Source organism: Colletotrichum navitas (genome assembly GCF_030913465.1).
Source record: "Colletotrichum navitas strain CBS 125086 chromosome Unknown LY79scaffold_66, whole genome shotgun sequence".
NCBI classification, from domain to species: domain Eukaryota; kingdom Fungi; phylum Ascomycota; class Sordariomycetes; order Glomerellales; family Glomerellaceae; genus Colletotrichum; species Colletotrichum navitas.
Genome location: NW_026850612.1, coordinates 111265 through 124653, shown reverse-complemented (window position 1 = coordinate 124653; position 13389 = coordinate 111265). Strand labels below are relative to the sequence as shown.

At 56.0% G+C, this 13389-nt stretch overlaps 4 protein-coding genes and 1 non-coding gene across 5 annotated transcripts; 2 read left to right on the top strand and 3 right to left on the bottom strand.

Annotated features, from left to right (window-relative positions):
- Nucleotides 1-875: 875 nt before the first annotated feature.
- Nucleotides 876-2430, top strand: LY79DRAFT_343152 (uncharacterized protein). Its single transcript, XM_060552584.1, has 2 exons — nt 876-1203; nt 1259-2430. Exons 1-2 carry the CDS (start codon nt 1115-1117, stop codon nt 2181-2183), a joined length of 1014 nt encoding a protein of 337 aa, XP_060410586.1. The 5' UTR covers nt 876-1114; the 3' UTR covers nt 2184-2430.
- An 894-nt stretch (nt 2431-3324) lies between these two features.
- On the top strand, nt 3325-3418 carry LY79DRAFT_t209. The gene has a single exon. It is a non-coding gene; the product is annotated as a tRNA-Arg (tRNA).
- A 2453-nt stretch (nt 3419-5871) lies between these two features.
- On the bottom strand, nt 5872-8075 carry LY79DRAFT_613698 (uncharacterized protein). Its single transcript, XM_060561967.1, has 2 exons — nt 7720-8075; nt 5872-7654 (listed from the first exon to the last, which is right to left on the bottom strand). The coding sequence occupies exons 1-2, from the start codon at nt 7855-7857 to the stop codon at nt 6014-6016; spliced, it is 1779 nt and encodes a 592-aa protein (XP_060410585.1). The 5' UTR covers nt 7858-8075; the 3' UTR covers nt 5872-6013.
- A 216-nt stretch (nt 8076-8291) lies between these two features.
- On the bottom strand, nt 8292-9238 carry LY79DRAFT_564208 (uncharacterized protein). Its single transcript, XM_060558627.1, has one exon. It carries the CDS (start codon nt 9216-9218, stop codon nt 8700-8702), a length of 519 nt encoding a protein of 172 aa, XP_060410584.1. The 5' UTR covers nt 9219-9238; the 3' UTR covers nt 8292-8699.
- Nucleotides 9239-11183: 1945 nt separating this feature from the next.
- On the bottom strand, nt 11184-13307 carry LY79DRAFT_564205 (aminopeptidase I zinc metalloprotease). The gene is made up of 2 exons (XM_060558626.1): nt 12852-13307; nt 11184-12771 (listed from the first exon to the last, which is right to left on the bottom strand). Exons 1-2 carry the CDS (start codon nt 13036-13038, stop codon nt 11348-11350), a joined length of 1611 nt encoding a protein of 536 aa, XP_060410583.1. The 5' UTR covers nt 13039-13307; the 3' UTR covers nt 11184-11347.
- Nucleotides 13308-13389: the final 82 nt, after the last annotated feature.

The window sequence follows — 13389 nt, the reverse complement described above, 5'->3', positions numbered from 1 at the left end:
TTTGCAACAAAAAGCAGAAATCGAACCCCTCTCAGTGTCGAGAATAACACCGGTGCTGATTTGGCTGCATGGATGCAAGCTGCCAAATCTGCCAATGTATGCCTTCCGCATCCGTCACTCTACCCTGGCTATTTGTCAGTCGCACATACAACCATTTTACGAAGTGTATGCTATTCCAGGAGGTATCACCTTGTCCCGCCTATCAAATCTCGTCATTCTCTGTTTGAGTCGCCAACAATCATGCGATGAGCAATGCGAGGAGGGTGATAAGCAATGCTTGGGGTGCAATGGAAACTGCCGAGAGGGTGATGAACAAGACTGGACGACACGATCCAGTGTGTGATGGTTTGACCTCCTTCGCCTCTTTTGCCATGTCTTGCAACACTGGCCCAGTCTTCAGGCACGTCGAAAAGCTTACTGCCTTCAAACGTGAAAACACGACGAGGGGTGGCAGGGGCACGAGCCAGGCCGATCACCCGTGCCCAAGGCTACGTTCGCTTATTCTGGATACCACCACGACTGACTACGTAGCAGGTGAGGCGGCGACCTTGCTGTTTCGAATCAGGCATGAACAACGCTGCACAGTGTGTGGTGGTGAGAGGACCTTGGCGCGCGGCATGATACAAGCAGGGTGAGAGGCTAACGACATCGGACAATGGAACAGAGTTTTGGACTTGGGATGACAATGGACCGAGTCCCGAGCTGACTCTCTGCTGTAGCGTGACCTCAGCACTACTACGGTACTATCTTGAAGGCGAAGAAGGTGGGGAATATCAATAACCACTTCTTGATGTTTTGGGTGGGAGGCTCTGCGCCCAGCACACTGATTTCTATCTTGCTAGACTGGTTTCAGACTCGGTTGGCCACGCTGCCTCAACATGTTCGCCCTTGGTCCGATCACCACCCTATTCAGGTCTATGTTTGGAACCGGAATGAAGCGAGTACATAAAGATCCGTATTCTGCCTCTCCTGCGGGACGGGCTTTGATCTGTTCAACAGCAGGCCTGACGGTATCTAATTTAACACAGACATTCTCTCAGATACGCTTACTCCGAATCAACTCGACAGATACAACAAATACTCAGTCCACTTCGGTTCACTCCATTCCATCAAAATGAAGTTCCTCACACTCGGCATCGTCCTGGCTTCGACCATTGTTAGCGTCAGCAGTCTTCCGACTGATATTGACAGCAGGGCTGTCGGGTACGTTCACACCAAGCTTACCATCAACCGAGTCGGTTCGTTAACACTTTCACAGCTTCCAAAACAACCATGACCAGCACTTGGAGGATCGTGAAGAGCGCAAGGGTGCTCGTGACATCTTCGTTCCCTCCTTCGCCGGCGTCGAGACCACTACTGGCGTGCTCGCGGACTTCGAGAGAGGTGATGGCGCAGTGCCCCTTCGTGCCCGGCAGCTCAAGAAGAAGAAAGCCAAGGGTAAGGCTGCCAAGGGCAAGGCAGCTAAGGGAAAGGCTGCAAAGGGCAAGGCTGCCAAGGGAAAGGCTGCCAAGGGAAAGGCTGCCAAGGGCAAGGCCGCAGCCGCAGCTCCCGCGGCTCCCGCAAAGGCCAAGGGCAAGGTCGCCACTCCCGCCAACGGTGCTGCTAAGAAGAAGGCCGCCGCTCCCGCCACACCAGCTGCTGGCGGTGCTGCCAAGGGCAAGGGTGCTGCCGGTGCTGCCGGTGCTGCTCCCGCTGCCGGCGGTGCTGCCAAGGGCAAAGGAACCAACCCGCCTGCTGCTGCTGCACCCGCTGGCGCTGCCCCCGCTGGCGGTGCTGATACGGACAAGGAAGCCAACCCGCCTGCTGCTGGCGGTGCTGCCAAGGGCAAAGGAACCAACCCGCCTGCTGCTGGCGGTGCTGCCAAGGGCAAAGGAACCAACCCACCTGCTGCAGCTCCCCCAGCTGGTGCCGCTCCTGCTGACGGTGCTGATAAGGACAAGGGAGCCAACCCGCCAGCTGCTGCTCCTCCTCCTGCTGCCGCCCCTCCTCCTGCTGCCCCTCCGGCTGCTGCTCCCCCAGCCGCGGTTCCTGCTATCGCCCCTCCGGTTGCTGCTCCTCCGGCTGCTGCTCCTCCGGCTAACGCTGCCCCCCCTGCGGCTCCCAACACTGCCAAAGTTCCCCTCAAGCCTGCGCAGCCAGCCGCTCGCCCCGCCCCTGTGGCACCTGCGCCGCCCGCCAACTAGTTTGTCAGTGGCTAGTCATGGAGGGGCTTAATGGGTAGATAAACCGGCACGGGTGTTGGTTGGTTTGTCCGGATCACGATGTTTACGACTATGTGTTTTTATGAAGGCTTGCAACCGCGACTTACGGCGACTAAAACCAGCCTGAACGCTGGGCAGGCGCTCACAACCGCTATTCGCTTTGTCTTGGGGGAGTGTCGATGTACTGTATATACATAGCCACCAATGATAGATCCCATTCACGACGAACGTCCTTGTGCGTTACAAAGCTGGATGTAACATGATGTTGCTAGTTGTCTGTCGGTCAATTACAGATATCGAATGCAGTTGTCATACAGATGTCTTGGCGCTATGATGTCGTATAGTAGTCACCACGACGACGTAAGCAGTAAGGGTCTCCCCGCCCCTTTTGCGAGTCTTCCGTTTCATGAGTTGACCCATGGGAGAAACATGTTTCACTGACGTCCCTGCACCACACTGCCTGCTCACGGACATGCATGCAAGTCATATACCGCAGGCACTGTGGTACTTTGGTCTCGTCTCAACTCCGTTCGTCTGTCACTCTGAGCCAGACTTGGTGCGGAGGGGAGTGGCCCATCTCTCCGGAGAACCTGATCGACGGCCAGGATACAGCCCTCCCTGATGGATGGGGTGGGGGGGGATCCGGAATGGCCCGTGATCGTTTGGGTGAAGTCAGTTAAACACTAGTTGTTGGTCAACTTGGCCGCTTGAAACCGATCGGGTATTCGTCTTCGTTGCTCGTAACCGCTCGCCCGGAGGCAACTTGCTCGTACGGACTCGACCCCCTGCAGCAGTTCAGACTGCCCGGGGTTCCGGACACGGACAAGCCAATGAGAACCTCGAGACGGCTATTCCAACCTCTTGTCTGAGCGTATGGGCCATCAATGCAGTCAATCCACTTTTTTCTCTTTTGCCGCCTGCTCCTTTCCTTTCAATCCAACCCCCATCCGACCCACCAAATTGGCTCTGGCTCTCTCCCCATCATGTCCACTCGCGCAGAGAAGAAAATTTCGTCACCAACCACCTGCACCCCCCACGTATCCAAGGGCTAAGAGCAAATTCTGCTCGCCGAGTCCACAAGCAGCGGGATCCCATCTCGTCGGTTCGAAGCGAACTGGATAATGGCCGGTTGGCCCAATGGCAAGGCGTCTGACTACGATTCTGTAGAAAGGATTCGTGTAATCAGGAGATTCTGGGTTCGACCCCCAGGCTGGTCAAGTGCTTTTTTGTCTCATTCACCCAGACCAACAGACGAATAGGTGGCACGGGACTCTCTCTCTTTCATCTCGTCCATTCAGTTTTATCCTTCTTGTTTCCTTTTTGTTCTTTTACTCTTGTGTGTTTGCAACGCAACCGTCCCAGCTTGGATTAAAGTAAGACGAAGAAGTTGTTCGCTTGCAAATCTCGCATGGCTCTCTGTTCATGCCGCCGCCGGTCTTGGTCGTTCTTTTGCTGGTTTCCAGTGATGGAAGAATGCAATAGCCTCGAGACCGGTAGGCGCGGAAGAAGCTTGTTAGTCTCGGCTAAGCATAACCGATGACAGAACTCAGCTCGGCACTAGTGAGAAGTGAGTTTCCGCGATACTTTTTTCCCCGGTTGCTTGTATACCGGTACCATAGGTCCAGGCTTTCCATGCCAACTAGCTGTGCAAAAGCCAACCTCATCTTCCGCAAAGTAGTCATTCTGGCTGAATGTTGATGGCCACAGCCAAGGCTGGGTGTCTTCCCCCCCTCGAAGGTGCTGGACCGAAACGACTTCATCTCGTGAGGGATTTCCCTCGTGATACGAACCTCGGACTCGGACTCGCGGGGGGAGGTGACGACCAGTCTTCGTCTCGGGTCGCGTTCAGAAAACCTCTCTTTTGCCACCCGTCGATTGCAGGGGTCCCTCACCATGACCGGGAGCAAACTTTCGTACCTGATCCTAAAGGCATTGCTCGTGTGCTGGGGCAGTCCCTGTTCCGGCTGTACAGCTAATCGTCCCAAAAACGTGGCGACCAGAAGAACCACGGAACGCCCCCCGCTACGTTGGCCCATGCAATACGCTTTCCAATCGCTTACCGGGGCGGCTCATCTCAAAACCATGAGTATCCTTGTAGCGCGAAGACGGCGTCGAAGACAAGGCGTGCTTCGGATTGTCATTTCTTCTTCGGAGACGTCCTGAGAAGGGCGCAGGGAGGACCTCACGGTGCTCTTGGCGTTGAGAACAAACCGTATCCCCCTGAAAGGACAAGGGAGGAGATGTGCAGAAACGCGGATTGATTTCGCTGACGAACGCCGCAGAGCCGGTGTGTCTCCCATAAATCGTTGCTGTATCTTATCGTAAGCCGTATTTTTCTCCGTAACTTACAATGCAGTCCAAGTATTGAAGATAAGAAATGGTGCATAATTGACGGAATTAGTGTGGATAGATAGGTAACGCCATACAGACATAGGAACTGGAAAAGCTTCATTTTTGAAAACTCGCCCCCCCCCCTAGCGGACGCTCCACGTCACGGGCCCGGAAGACGATAAGCCTTATCATAGGCGAACTGGGCCGGGGGCCATGAATGCCGTGTTTCAACGGAACCCTCCGATTGGCCAATAACCTTCAGGCATGGGTAGCCCTGGTAGTGTTACCTTCCTATCAAGAACTTGTTGTCTCCTTCTCGGCGACCTCCCCGACTGGTCCTGTCCTGTCCTGTCCTGTCCTGTCCCAAGCTTCATGCCATTCTCTTCCAAGAGGGAGGGGTTTCCCTCGTGTGCCCATCACCAAACGATTGTGCAGCATACATTGGCCTCGTGCTCTTGGGATCGTGGCATGTCTGGTTCCAAAAAGAAAAACCCTTTCTCCCGAGAGGAATCCCTCCTGGCATCTAATGTTCCCGTCACCACCGGCTGACTGATCGACCCTTCAGCATCATTCCACATCGTTGTTACTACGCTTCAGGCAAACTGCCCAGGTTGGTTCAGTTGTGCCTTGAGTCGGCCTTCACAGTATCTTGAAGGATCGCCATCGGCAATCTCCAGATCCACACCCCTTTTCTACGCTCTTTTCGAGGCATAGATTCAACTCAGACCATCAGTCGCTGGCGAGGGGTGCATACAATGATTCCGGTACCAGTGCCATACGCCCTGCTGTTCAAGATATATGACGATTCCAGAAATTCTCCCGTCTTCCGATTGCCGAATTTGCCAGTCGGGATCACTTCTCGTCAAGACATGGGGGCCATTGCGGGGATAGCCTCAAACTGTCGGCCGGTGCACCTCGCCTGCCGTCGTGAGCTACTGCAAAGTGTAAGCCTGTCTCGAGCAAAATGTGACTTTATTGCAGTGCCGTTGACCTTCTTTTTCACCCCTGGGACCTGTCGTGCTTCGTGAGGGAGCAACCGGGTTACACTGACGCGATCAAAAGCTGCCAGGACCAGGCATGTTGTCTCTAGAACTCCAGCTCTTGCTTTTGTTGGAAAACATCGGGGGGGTAAGGAATGTCAAGGCCGTCAGTCACACACACCGGCACAAGCCGACGAGCAATGACCAAGCAGCAAGCTTCATGAAGCTTGACCCGGTCCGCCTACCACGACGCGCCGGCGGCGGATGTAGCATTAGTGCCAGAAGAAATCAATAAAAGAACGATGACGGAGTGCTTCATGTTCCCCATAGGCATCACTTTTCAATCGCGTGTATTCCAAAAATTTCTTTTATTATGCTCCAGTGAATCGTACAAGGTCGTGATTAAAATCGTATGCGCCCGTCCCCGGGCACCGCTATCAACGACATATCCGTGAACACGTTGAAATCCATACACCAACCCCCCTGCCCCCAAAGCGCCTTCTAACCGCCCACCGCGCGGCCAACAGCGCCGGCAATCTCCCCAAAGAGAACGCCCTTAAAGACGCTCTCGCCCATGTTCTGCGTCCAGTATCCGGCCTTGGACAGCTTCTCCTTCCACAGCTTCTTCTGCTGCGGCGCGAGGTCCTCCCAGCTGACGGCGGGCGCGGGCTCCTTCTCGTCGTGAATGGCGGCCTGAAATTTCGGCACGGGGTCCTCTTCGATGTGTGTGGGGCTGATGAGTTCCTCGCGAAGGACGATTGACGCACCCTGGAGGTCGACGTTGTGCGCGTCGCCGATGAGCGACCTGATAAATTCGTTGGGCATGTTGGCGACGGCGCCGCGGCTGGGAAGGATGCGCGGGCGCACGGCACCGTTGCTCTCCAGTGTGATCTGAACGAGGACGGCGAGCAGTAAGATGAGGAAAGCCACGACCGAAAGCCGCGATTTCGTAAGCTTGCGTGGCTGCAGGGCGACGGCATACCGCTGCGGCCGGGGAGGGCCGCCCTTGCGGATAGGGACGTCCCTGTCGGTGAACCTCTTGAGGAGGATCGAGTGCACGACGACGGTGTTCTTCATCGATATGCTCGCCAGCTTGACGTACTGGGGGCGCGCTGTGGTCTTGGGCGGAACGTAGACGGACAAGGCGACGTTGGTAATCTGCAGGGGGTGAACTTCCTTCAGGGTCGTGAGGAGATCAAAGTCGACCAGCAGGTCAATGCTCGAATGCGCCCTATGTTCGAGCGTAAAGAGCGATATCGACCGGTCCTGGCCGACGGCGGCGACGAGAAACTGCGCATTACCAATCTTACCGCCCGGGGTCGAGGGCGGGCTCAGGTTGCGCGCGGCGATGGTGGTGATTTGGTTCACCGAGCGAGGCAGCTTCGCCGATGCCGATAGCCGTCCCATCTCGCCCGCCTTGGTGGGCAGTCGGATGCCCAATAAGAGAGCGCCAGCCCGCTTGGGGATGTTAGTGCCCGCCAAGATGAAGCCTGGCGAGAGGAAACGGATCGACCGGAACGTGGGCCAGGCACCGGTGCCGTCCTCGCTGATGGTGTAGGCGAGATGGGGACCGTCGACTTCAGACTTTGTAACCTTGATGATGAAGAGTTCGCGCTCGTCGCAGTAGGCAACTTGGAATTCATCCTCCCCGGTCTGGACGACGTCGACGTCCATAGGCTCCTTTGTAATGTCCAGCCTTCCCCTGACCTTGGGCGCAGTAGCGCTCGCGGGCGAGACCTCGAACAACGCAATCTGCGACTCTTTAGCCAGGCCAGTCGCCACAGCGCCGAGCTGGGGCTTCTCGCCATGTGGCGCAGAAAGCCGCAGGACTCGCTGGTAGGCGTCTTTGTCGATTCCGTTATGCTCGAATAGGGCGGTGCGCGCAAGCTCAGCGACAGCCACGCCGGGCGCATTGGAGCCGGACGAGCCGCGCGCCTTGCTCTGCTCAACACCGAAGACCCGGAAGTGCTCGTTCTTGCCCTTCTCGACGTCGGCGGGGCTCGAATTGATGCCGGCATAGACGTAGCTCGTCCGGCCCTTCTTGGGACCGACGGCCAGAGTCATGACGCTATCCTCGTTGCGACTGAGGTCGGCCTCGCCGGTGATGCGCAACTCGTCCTTGGTCGAAGCGTCGATCACTGTCTGTCGCGCGGGAGAGGTATCAGTCGCATGTCGCGCAAGAGGTGGGGAGGAGGGGATCAGCGTACAATCTTGTTGGCGACGCCGCTTCTGTTGGCGCCGCCGCCGCCGCCAACGAGGAGGCGGTTTGCATCCTGGGGGTCAAACTCGCAGGCGTAGGGGAGGTAATCGAGGGCGATCTTCGCAGACTCGAAAGGGGGGGCCATGTTTGGCGAAGCTGAGGAAGGTCTTTTGGCGGGGAGAGATGTCCCTGCGGCTGTCTGGGATTCGGTCTGGGATTCGAAAAGAGGAATTGTTTGTCAAGTACCCGTGTGGTCTGTCAAAGAAACATGGTTGTCAGAAGTTTAGGTGCACAACGTGGTCAAAAGCGCCGTGATGCTGGAGAATGATGACGTTGGGGCGCGGTTGAAAGGGAAAAATCGAGTTGGCCAGATATCCTTTGTGGGGTTTAGGGGGCAAGCTCCCTCCAGGGACAAGCACCTTTCCACGTGTTAGCATTAGTGCTAGTACTATTGTTGGGAAGCTCAGCTGGAGCACCAGGACAGCAGTGCTGTCAGCTCTGGCAAGCGAGGTTCGTCGGCTGCAGACATCCCTGTCCTCCTCCATCACTGCATCAGTGCATTCAGACTCCCCCCCCCCCCCATATTTCCCAGTCTTTGTCTCCCTGCCCCAGGAACAGCTGATGGGATCGACAGGCATGCAACCCCGTTCCAGCAGCATGCAACGGTAGTCTATCATCCGATTGTCGATGAAAGCAAACAACGGATGGTGCAGAAGAAAGAAAGCAATCTTCTTGATTCACCCATCAACTTTGGTACCAAAAATGACCGATTTCCGATCGCAACTATCACTGCCAAAAGCAGACGCTGGTTGATGCCTCCCCAAACTTAGGTATAATATGCTGTCCCTATTTCCATGCCGAAACGCCATGTACCCTCACCGGTAAGATGTGTTGATACCATAGGCTCATCGATGCTCATTTGAATCCACCACTTGGTCAAGACTTTTTGGTCTTATTATGCAAATGATTATAACCCCTGTTCTTCTTTTATTGATCTGTGTAGAACCGGTACAGGCCGTGGGGCGGCAAGCCCAGCGCATCAGCCTCGCTGTGAAATTGCATGTTGCCCAACTTGTTCGACTCCAGTGGACGGATGCTCTTGCCGTCAGGTGAAGACGACTCCGGCTCCCGACGGGTCTGTGACTGCAGAGCCTGCTGGGCCCGCCGAGTCTGCTGAGACTCGAGATGTTGGTGCTGGGATTCGAAGGACTGTTGCTCGTGCAGAGAGACCCGAGACTCAGATATATAGCCTCGGGCTTGAACTTCGGTCTGTATTCGAGTCTCCTCTTCTTCCTGCAGGTATCGTTCTCGGCGATCTCGAGCGCGCTGACGCCTCTTCTTGCCCATCTCGTTGCAATCGTGGCATACCTGGTCCCTGAGAGGCGTGTACTGGGGCTCCTGACGATAGATGCATATGGACTCGTGTGGACCCTTGCACTTAAGGCAGCAGTAAGTGACACACTCCATGTGGCCACACGAGTAGGTGTAGAAGACGTTCTGGCACATCTTCGATGCTGATGCCTGCTTCTACAAAATGTTAACATGCGAGAATCACTGGTATATGGCAGATCAACAGAAGGGGTTTACCTTTTTTTTTTTTTTTTAAATGTAGTTTTGTAGATCCCAGGTATGTTTGATATATAAACCTTAATAAATTGCTCTGTGTAAGTTCGTGCTTAAAGTCAGCCGTTGGAGTCAACCAGTTCGGCGTGGCAAGAGTTACCGCGTTGAAGAGTAAGGATATGTGTTCGACTCGTCTAGAGTACGGTTGGGATATATGGCTTCACGGGTTCGATTCGATATAAGCTAATATATTATGAATCAGGAGACAAGGGCGGTCGACTTCAGGCCTTGATAAATGGAGTTGGTGGCGGCGAGGGTTCGTTTGCAGAACAGAGCCCAAGAAGGAACGACGTTGCCTGAACTGCGGAATGGGCTGGGTAATGTCCTAGCTGACGTCGGGGTCTATCCCGTGGGGTGACACTTGTTCCCGAAAGTACCAGAACCCCCCAGTTTTGACAATTTACAGGGATGATATATGGCTGTGGTCGACTCCTATAGAAAGGTTAGCTAGGTGTGCTTAAGGAGTTTCAGGTCAGAATTTATAAGTAATGAGTGATTATCTCAAGACTAAGCAGATGAGGAACCATGGGTTAAGATGCTATCCTAAAGTTGATGGGAGAATGCTGAGATGGCAGTCGGGGTTGCGACAAATGGGGTGTATGAAATGGTTGGTATCTGGGGAAGATGAGGTAGGTCGAATGATGGGAGGAAGAGGTGCACCAGTGAGCGACTCGCCTGCCTTCTTGCTCTGCTGCGCGACTTGCTGCGTTGTAGTGTATGAGTGCCACCGAAGAAAACAGGAGTCAGAAGCAAGGCGTGTGAATGTCGTGAGGGGTGTGGCTTTTGGATGAATCAATGTCTTCTTGCTGGAGAATGGGTCAGCAGGTGAAATTGCGTTACAGAGGATAGTGATATACTGTTTAGGAAGAATTCATGCCAGGATGCAGGAGAGGGGCTGGGCTTTTGTTCCTGCCAAGGGGCAAGCAACAAGAACCAAAGAAGATACCTGCTCGTTATTTTCGACGTAGCTGTTCTGTGTGCTGCAGCCAATGTCAGTATTTTCAAAAACTTCAGTTTGTGTGCTCTCCGTGATTGTTGTGTGTGGAAAAAGGGTATCGAGGAAGAAAAGTCCAGGGACAAGGCCTCGAATGGAATGGAAGGGTTGTGTTTTTAGGTATCGAGTACTCTCGTATCGGAGATAGGTTTGCTTGAGACGGAGAGTTTAAGTAAGCCTTGACCTCAAGATGTATGTAGGGCCTAGGCTGGTGGGGTTGAGATCGAAGCCAATGTTGGCGGTGACTTGTCCTAAGGTCGAGATCGAGGTAGAATCAGGCTGAAGCCGCCCAGGTTGGTGGCAGGGCTGACGATGAGGAAATGCTCGGATACAGAGGTCCTAGACCGGTACCTTCACCGGTGGTAGTCGTAAGTACGCGAGAGGATTGTCGGGTAACGCGCCTGGTTCTCCGTGACGGAAGGGTAGCAAGTTTGGCTTCTGAAGTCCAGCTGCTCAAGATCAGGGTCTGATATTGGGGATTTAATCAGAACGGCAGGGAAAAGCCGAAAGCTTTCTTCCGAAGGGCTCTTCCCACAGGTGAAACAAGTGAAGATGAGCTCCTGCGCGGAGTGTCGTCGCCGAAATTGATATAGAGCTGGCGCACCTTCTGTCACCAGATTGAGAGAAGGGAGGAAGGAGCGGGCGGCACGGCGCTTTACGGTTGGGGATGGTTGGTTTTCTCGAAGAACCTCGGCTGCGCTTCGGAAATCTCAAAGTGCAAGACAAAGTGATACTATTTCCAAGGTTAAATAAACACTTGGGCACCTCATCCATATTAAATCCATACTAAACACGTCCCGCGGAGGACGACAATTCTACAGCGGTTCGGGATTATCAAGCCGTATAATGACATGCCACTGACGTTGTCGCTACACCAGTCATCAAACCTAAACGGTGGAATGAACAATTTCAAATTATTTTCTCGTCAGCCTGCTGCTACAGTGCCGCAACATCTACACAGAACGCCTCACTCCAGCCCCAAACACCCACACCCTCTCCGTTGCCTCTCCTCTGCTCCCTAATCCACGAGAATCTTCTCCTCCAGTTCGCCGAACCGCTCGTAAAAGCTCTCAAACAACTTGATTGCGTGCTCGACGTCGGCGCTGCCGCCCGTCTCGCGGATCGAGTGCATGCTCAGCTGGGGGTTGCCCAGGTCCAGCGTCCGGACGCCGAGCTTGGCGCTGAGCATGGGACCGATGGTGCTGCCGCAGGGCGAGTCGTTGCGCACGACGAACAGCTGCAGCGGCACGCCGGCGAGGCGCGCGCACTCCTGCAGCAGCACGATGCCCGGGGAGTTGGTCGCGTACCGCTGGTTCGCGTTGACCTTGATGACGGTGCCGCCGTTCATGGCCGGCTGGTGGCTCGACTCGTACTTGCCGGCGTAGTTGGGGTGCACCGAGTGGGCCATGTCGGCGGAGACGAGGAAGGAGCGCGAGAGCGTCTGCTCGTAGGCCGTCGACTCGTAGTCGCCGTCGTGGGAGACGGCCACGTAGGAGCCGTCCGACGCCGTGTCGCGGCTGCCCGGCAGCGAGGCGAGGCGGCGGAGGACGGCGGGGAGGAGGTTCGAGTTGGCGCCGTGGGCCGAGGTGGAGCCGATCTCCTCGTGGTCGAAGCAGGTGACGAGACGGATCGTCGTCTCGTTGTCAAGGACGTCGGGCTCGCGGACCGAGGCGATGAGGCCCTCGACGGAGCAGTACGTCATGTTGAGGTTGTCGAGGCGGGCCGAGAAGATGAACTCGTCGTTGAGACCGCCCAGACACGACTTCTGCACATCGTACAGGACCAGCTCGAAGTCGATGACGGCCTCGGGCTCGACGTCAGCGTGGGAGGCGATGACGTCGAGGATGTGAGGGTGGTGGCGCTCCGTCATGGCCTTGAGAGGTCTGAAGTCCTCTCCGTCGGCGTCGTCGGCGCCGGGCTGCTGGGCCGGGGCGCCCTTGTTCAGCTCGGCGGTGGCCAGTCCGGCGATGGGGAACAGCTCGTTCTCCTTGTTCGGGTCGAAGGTGGAGCTCCGGTCGAGGTGGATGGCCAGGGTGGGGATGCGCAGCAGCGGCTTGTCGACCTTGATCAGCTTCTGGACAAAGTTGCCGTCGGCGTCCTTGACGAGCACGCGGCCGGCGATGCTGAGGTCGCGGTCGAACCAGCTGTGCCAGATGCCGCCGCCGTAGGTCTCGACGCCGACCTGCAAGAAGCCGACGTTGCTCCTCCTGGAGACGGGCTTGATGCGAAGGGTCGGGGAGTCGGTGTGGGCGCCGATCATGGCGACCGGGTTGCCGGGCCTCCACTTCTTGCCGATGGCGAAGGCGACGATGGACGAGCCATTGCGGGTGAGGTAGTACTTGCCGCCGGGACGCAGCGTCGAGTTCCAGGAATCGCGTTCCTTGATCTTTGTGAAGCCGGCCTTCTCGAGACGGGCGGCGGCGGTAGCGCAGGCGTGGTAGGCTGGTGGTGGTGGCGAAGAGAGCGCGTTAGTTAGGGGACAGTCTTGTAATGCTTCTCGTCGGGTCGCTGCGAAGACTCACGTGTAGGAGAAGCGTTGACGAAGTCGACAAAGTCGAGGGCAGCTGCCGGGGGAGCCATTGTGCGGGCCGAGGTCGAGAATCGAGCGTGGGAATGGAGGGGTCGAAGGACGACGGTGAGGGATGCAATGGCGGGGTTCTTGTTCGGTGTGGCAATGTTTCGGCACAAGAATGCAGTGGCCGATGGCATTTACAGATCTGTCGTAAAGATGCTTGTTGTTTGACGGCAGGCAGGCCAATGGTCAGTGTGTTCGTGATTGATCTTTTGTTCGGGATCTTCCCAGGTTGTCACGAGGGCAGCTTTCGGCCGGAGGGAGTGCTTTCGTTATCGCGTGTCGTCAAAGGCAACCCCGACGTTGATCCGGCGCCGAAGCTGGGGTTGTCTCTCTCACCTGCCCCAAAGGACAGAGGGTGGAGTGTGGACTGCGAGCCCTGGCTCTGGTCGCTCTGGCGGCGTCGTACACGGGTAACTAAGTAAGCACGTAAGTACTCCGTACCTACTACACTAGGATCGGGTCTTGCAGAGCCACAGCCAGAGCCC

What these genes read in the sequence shown, in the direction of transcription:
- LY79DRAFT_343152 (XM_060552584.1), top strand. Translation starts at nt 1,115, where the DNA reads ATGAAGTTCCTCACACTCGGCATCGTCCTGGCTTCGACCATTGTTAGC. An exon ending in ATTGACAGCAGGGCTGTCGG is followed by an intron (nt 1,204 to 1,258) that starts GTACGTTCACAC and finishes ACACTTTCACAG; the next exon opens with CTTCCAAAACAACCATGACC.
- LY79DRAFT_613698 (XM_060561967.1), bottom strand. Translation starts at nt 7,857, where the DNA reads ATGGCCCCCCCTTTCGAGTCTGCGAAGATCGCCCTCGATTACCTCCCC. An exon ending in GCGGCGTCGCCAACAAGATT is followed by an intron (nt 7,655 to 7,719) that starts GTACGCTGATCC and finishes CCCGCGCGACAG; the next exon opens with ACAGTGATCGACGCTTCGAC.
- LY79DRAFT_564208 (XM_060558627.1), bottom strand. Translation starts at nt 9,218, where the DNA reads ATGTGCCAGAACGTCTTCTACACCTACTCGTGTGGCCACATGGAGTGT.
- LY79DRAFT_564205 (XM_060558626.1), bottom strand. Translation starts at nt 13,038, where the DNA reads ATGCCATCGGCCACTGCATTCTTGTGCCGAAACATTGCCACACCGAAC. An exon ending in CGTCAACGCTTCTCCTACAC is followed by an intron (nt 12,772 to 12,851) that starts GTGAGTCTTCGC and finishes CACCACCACCAG; the next exon opens with CCTACCACGCCTGCGCTACC.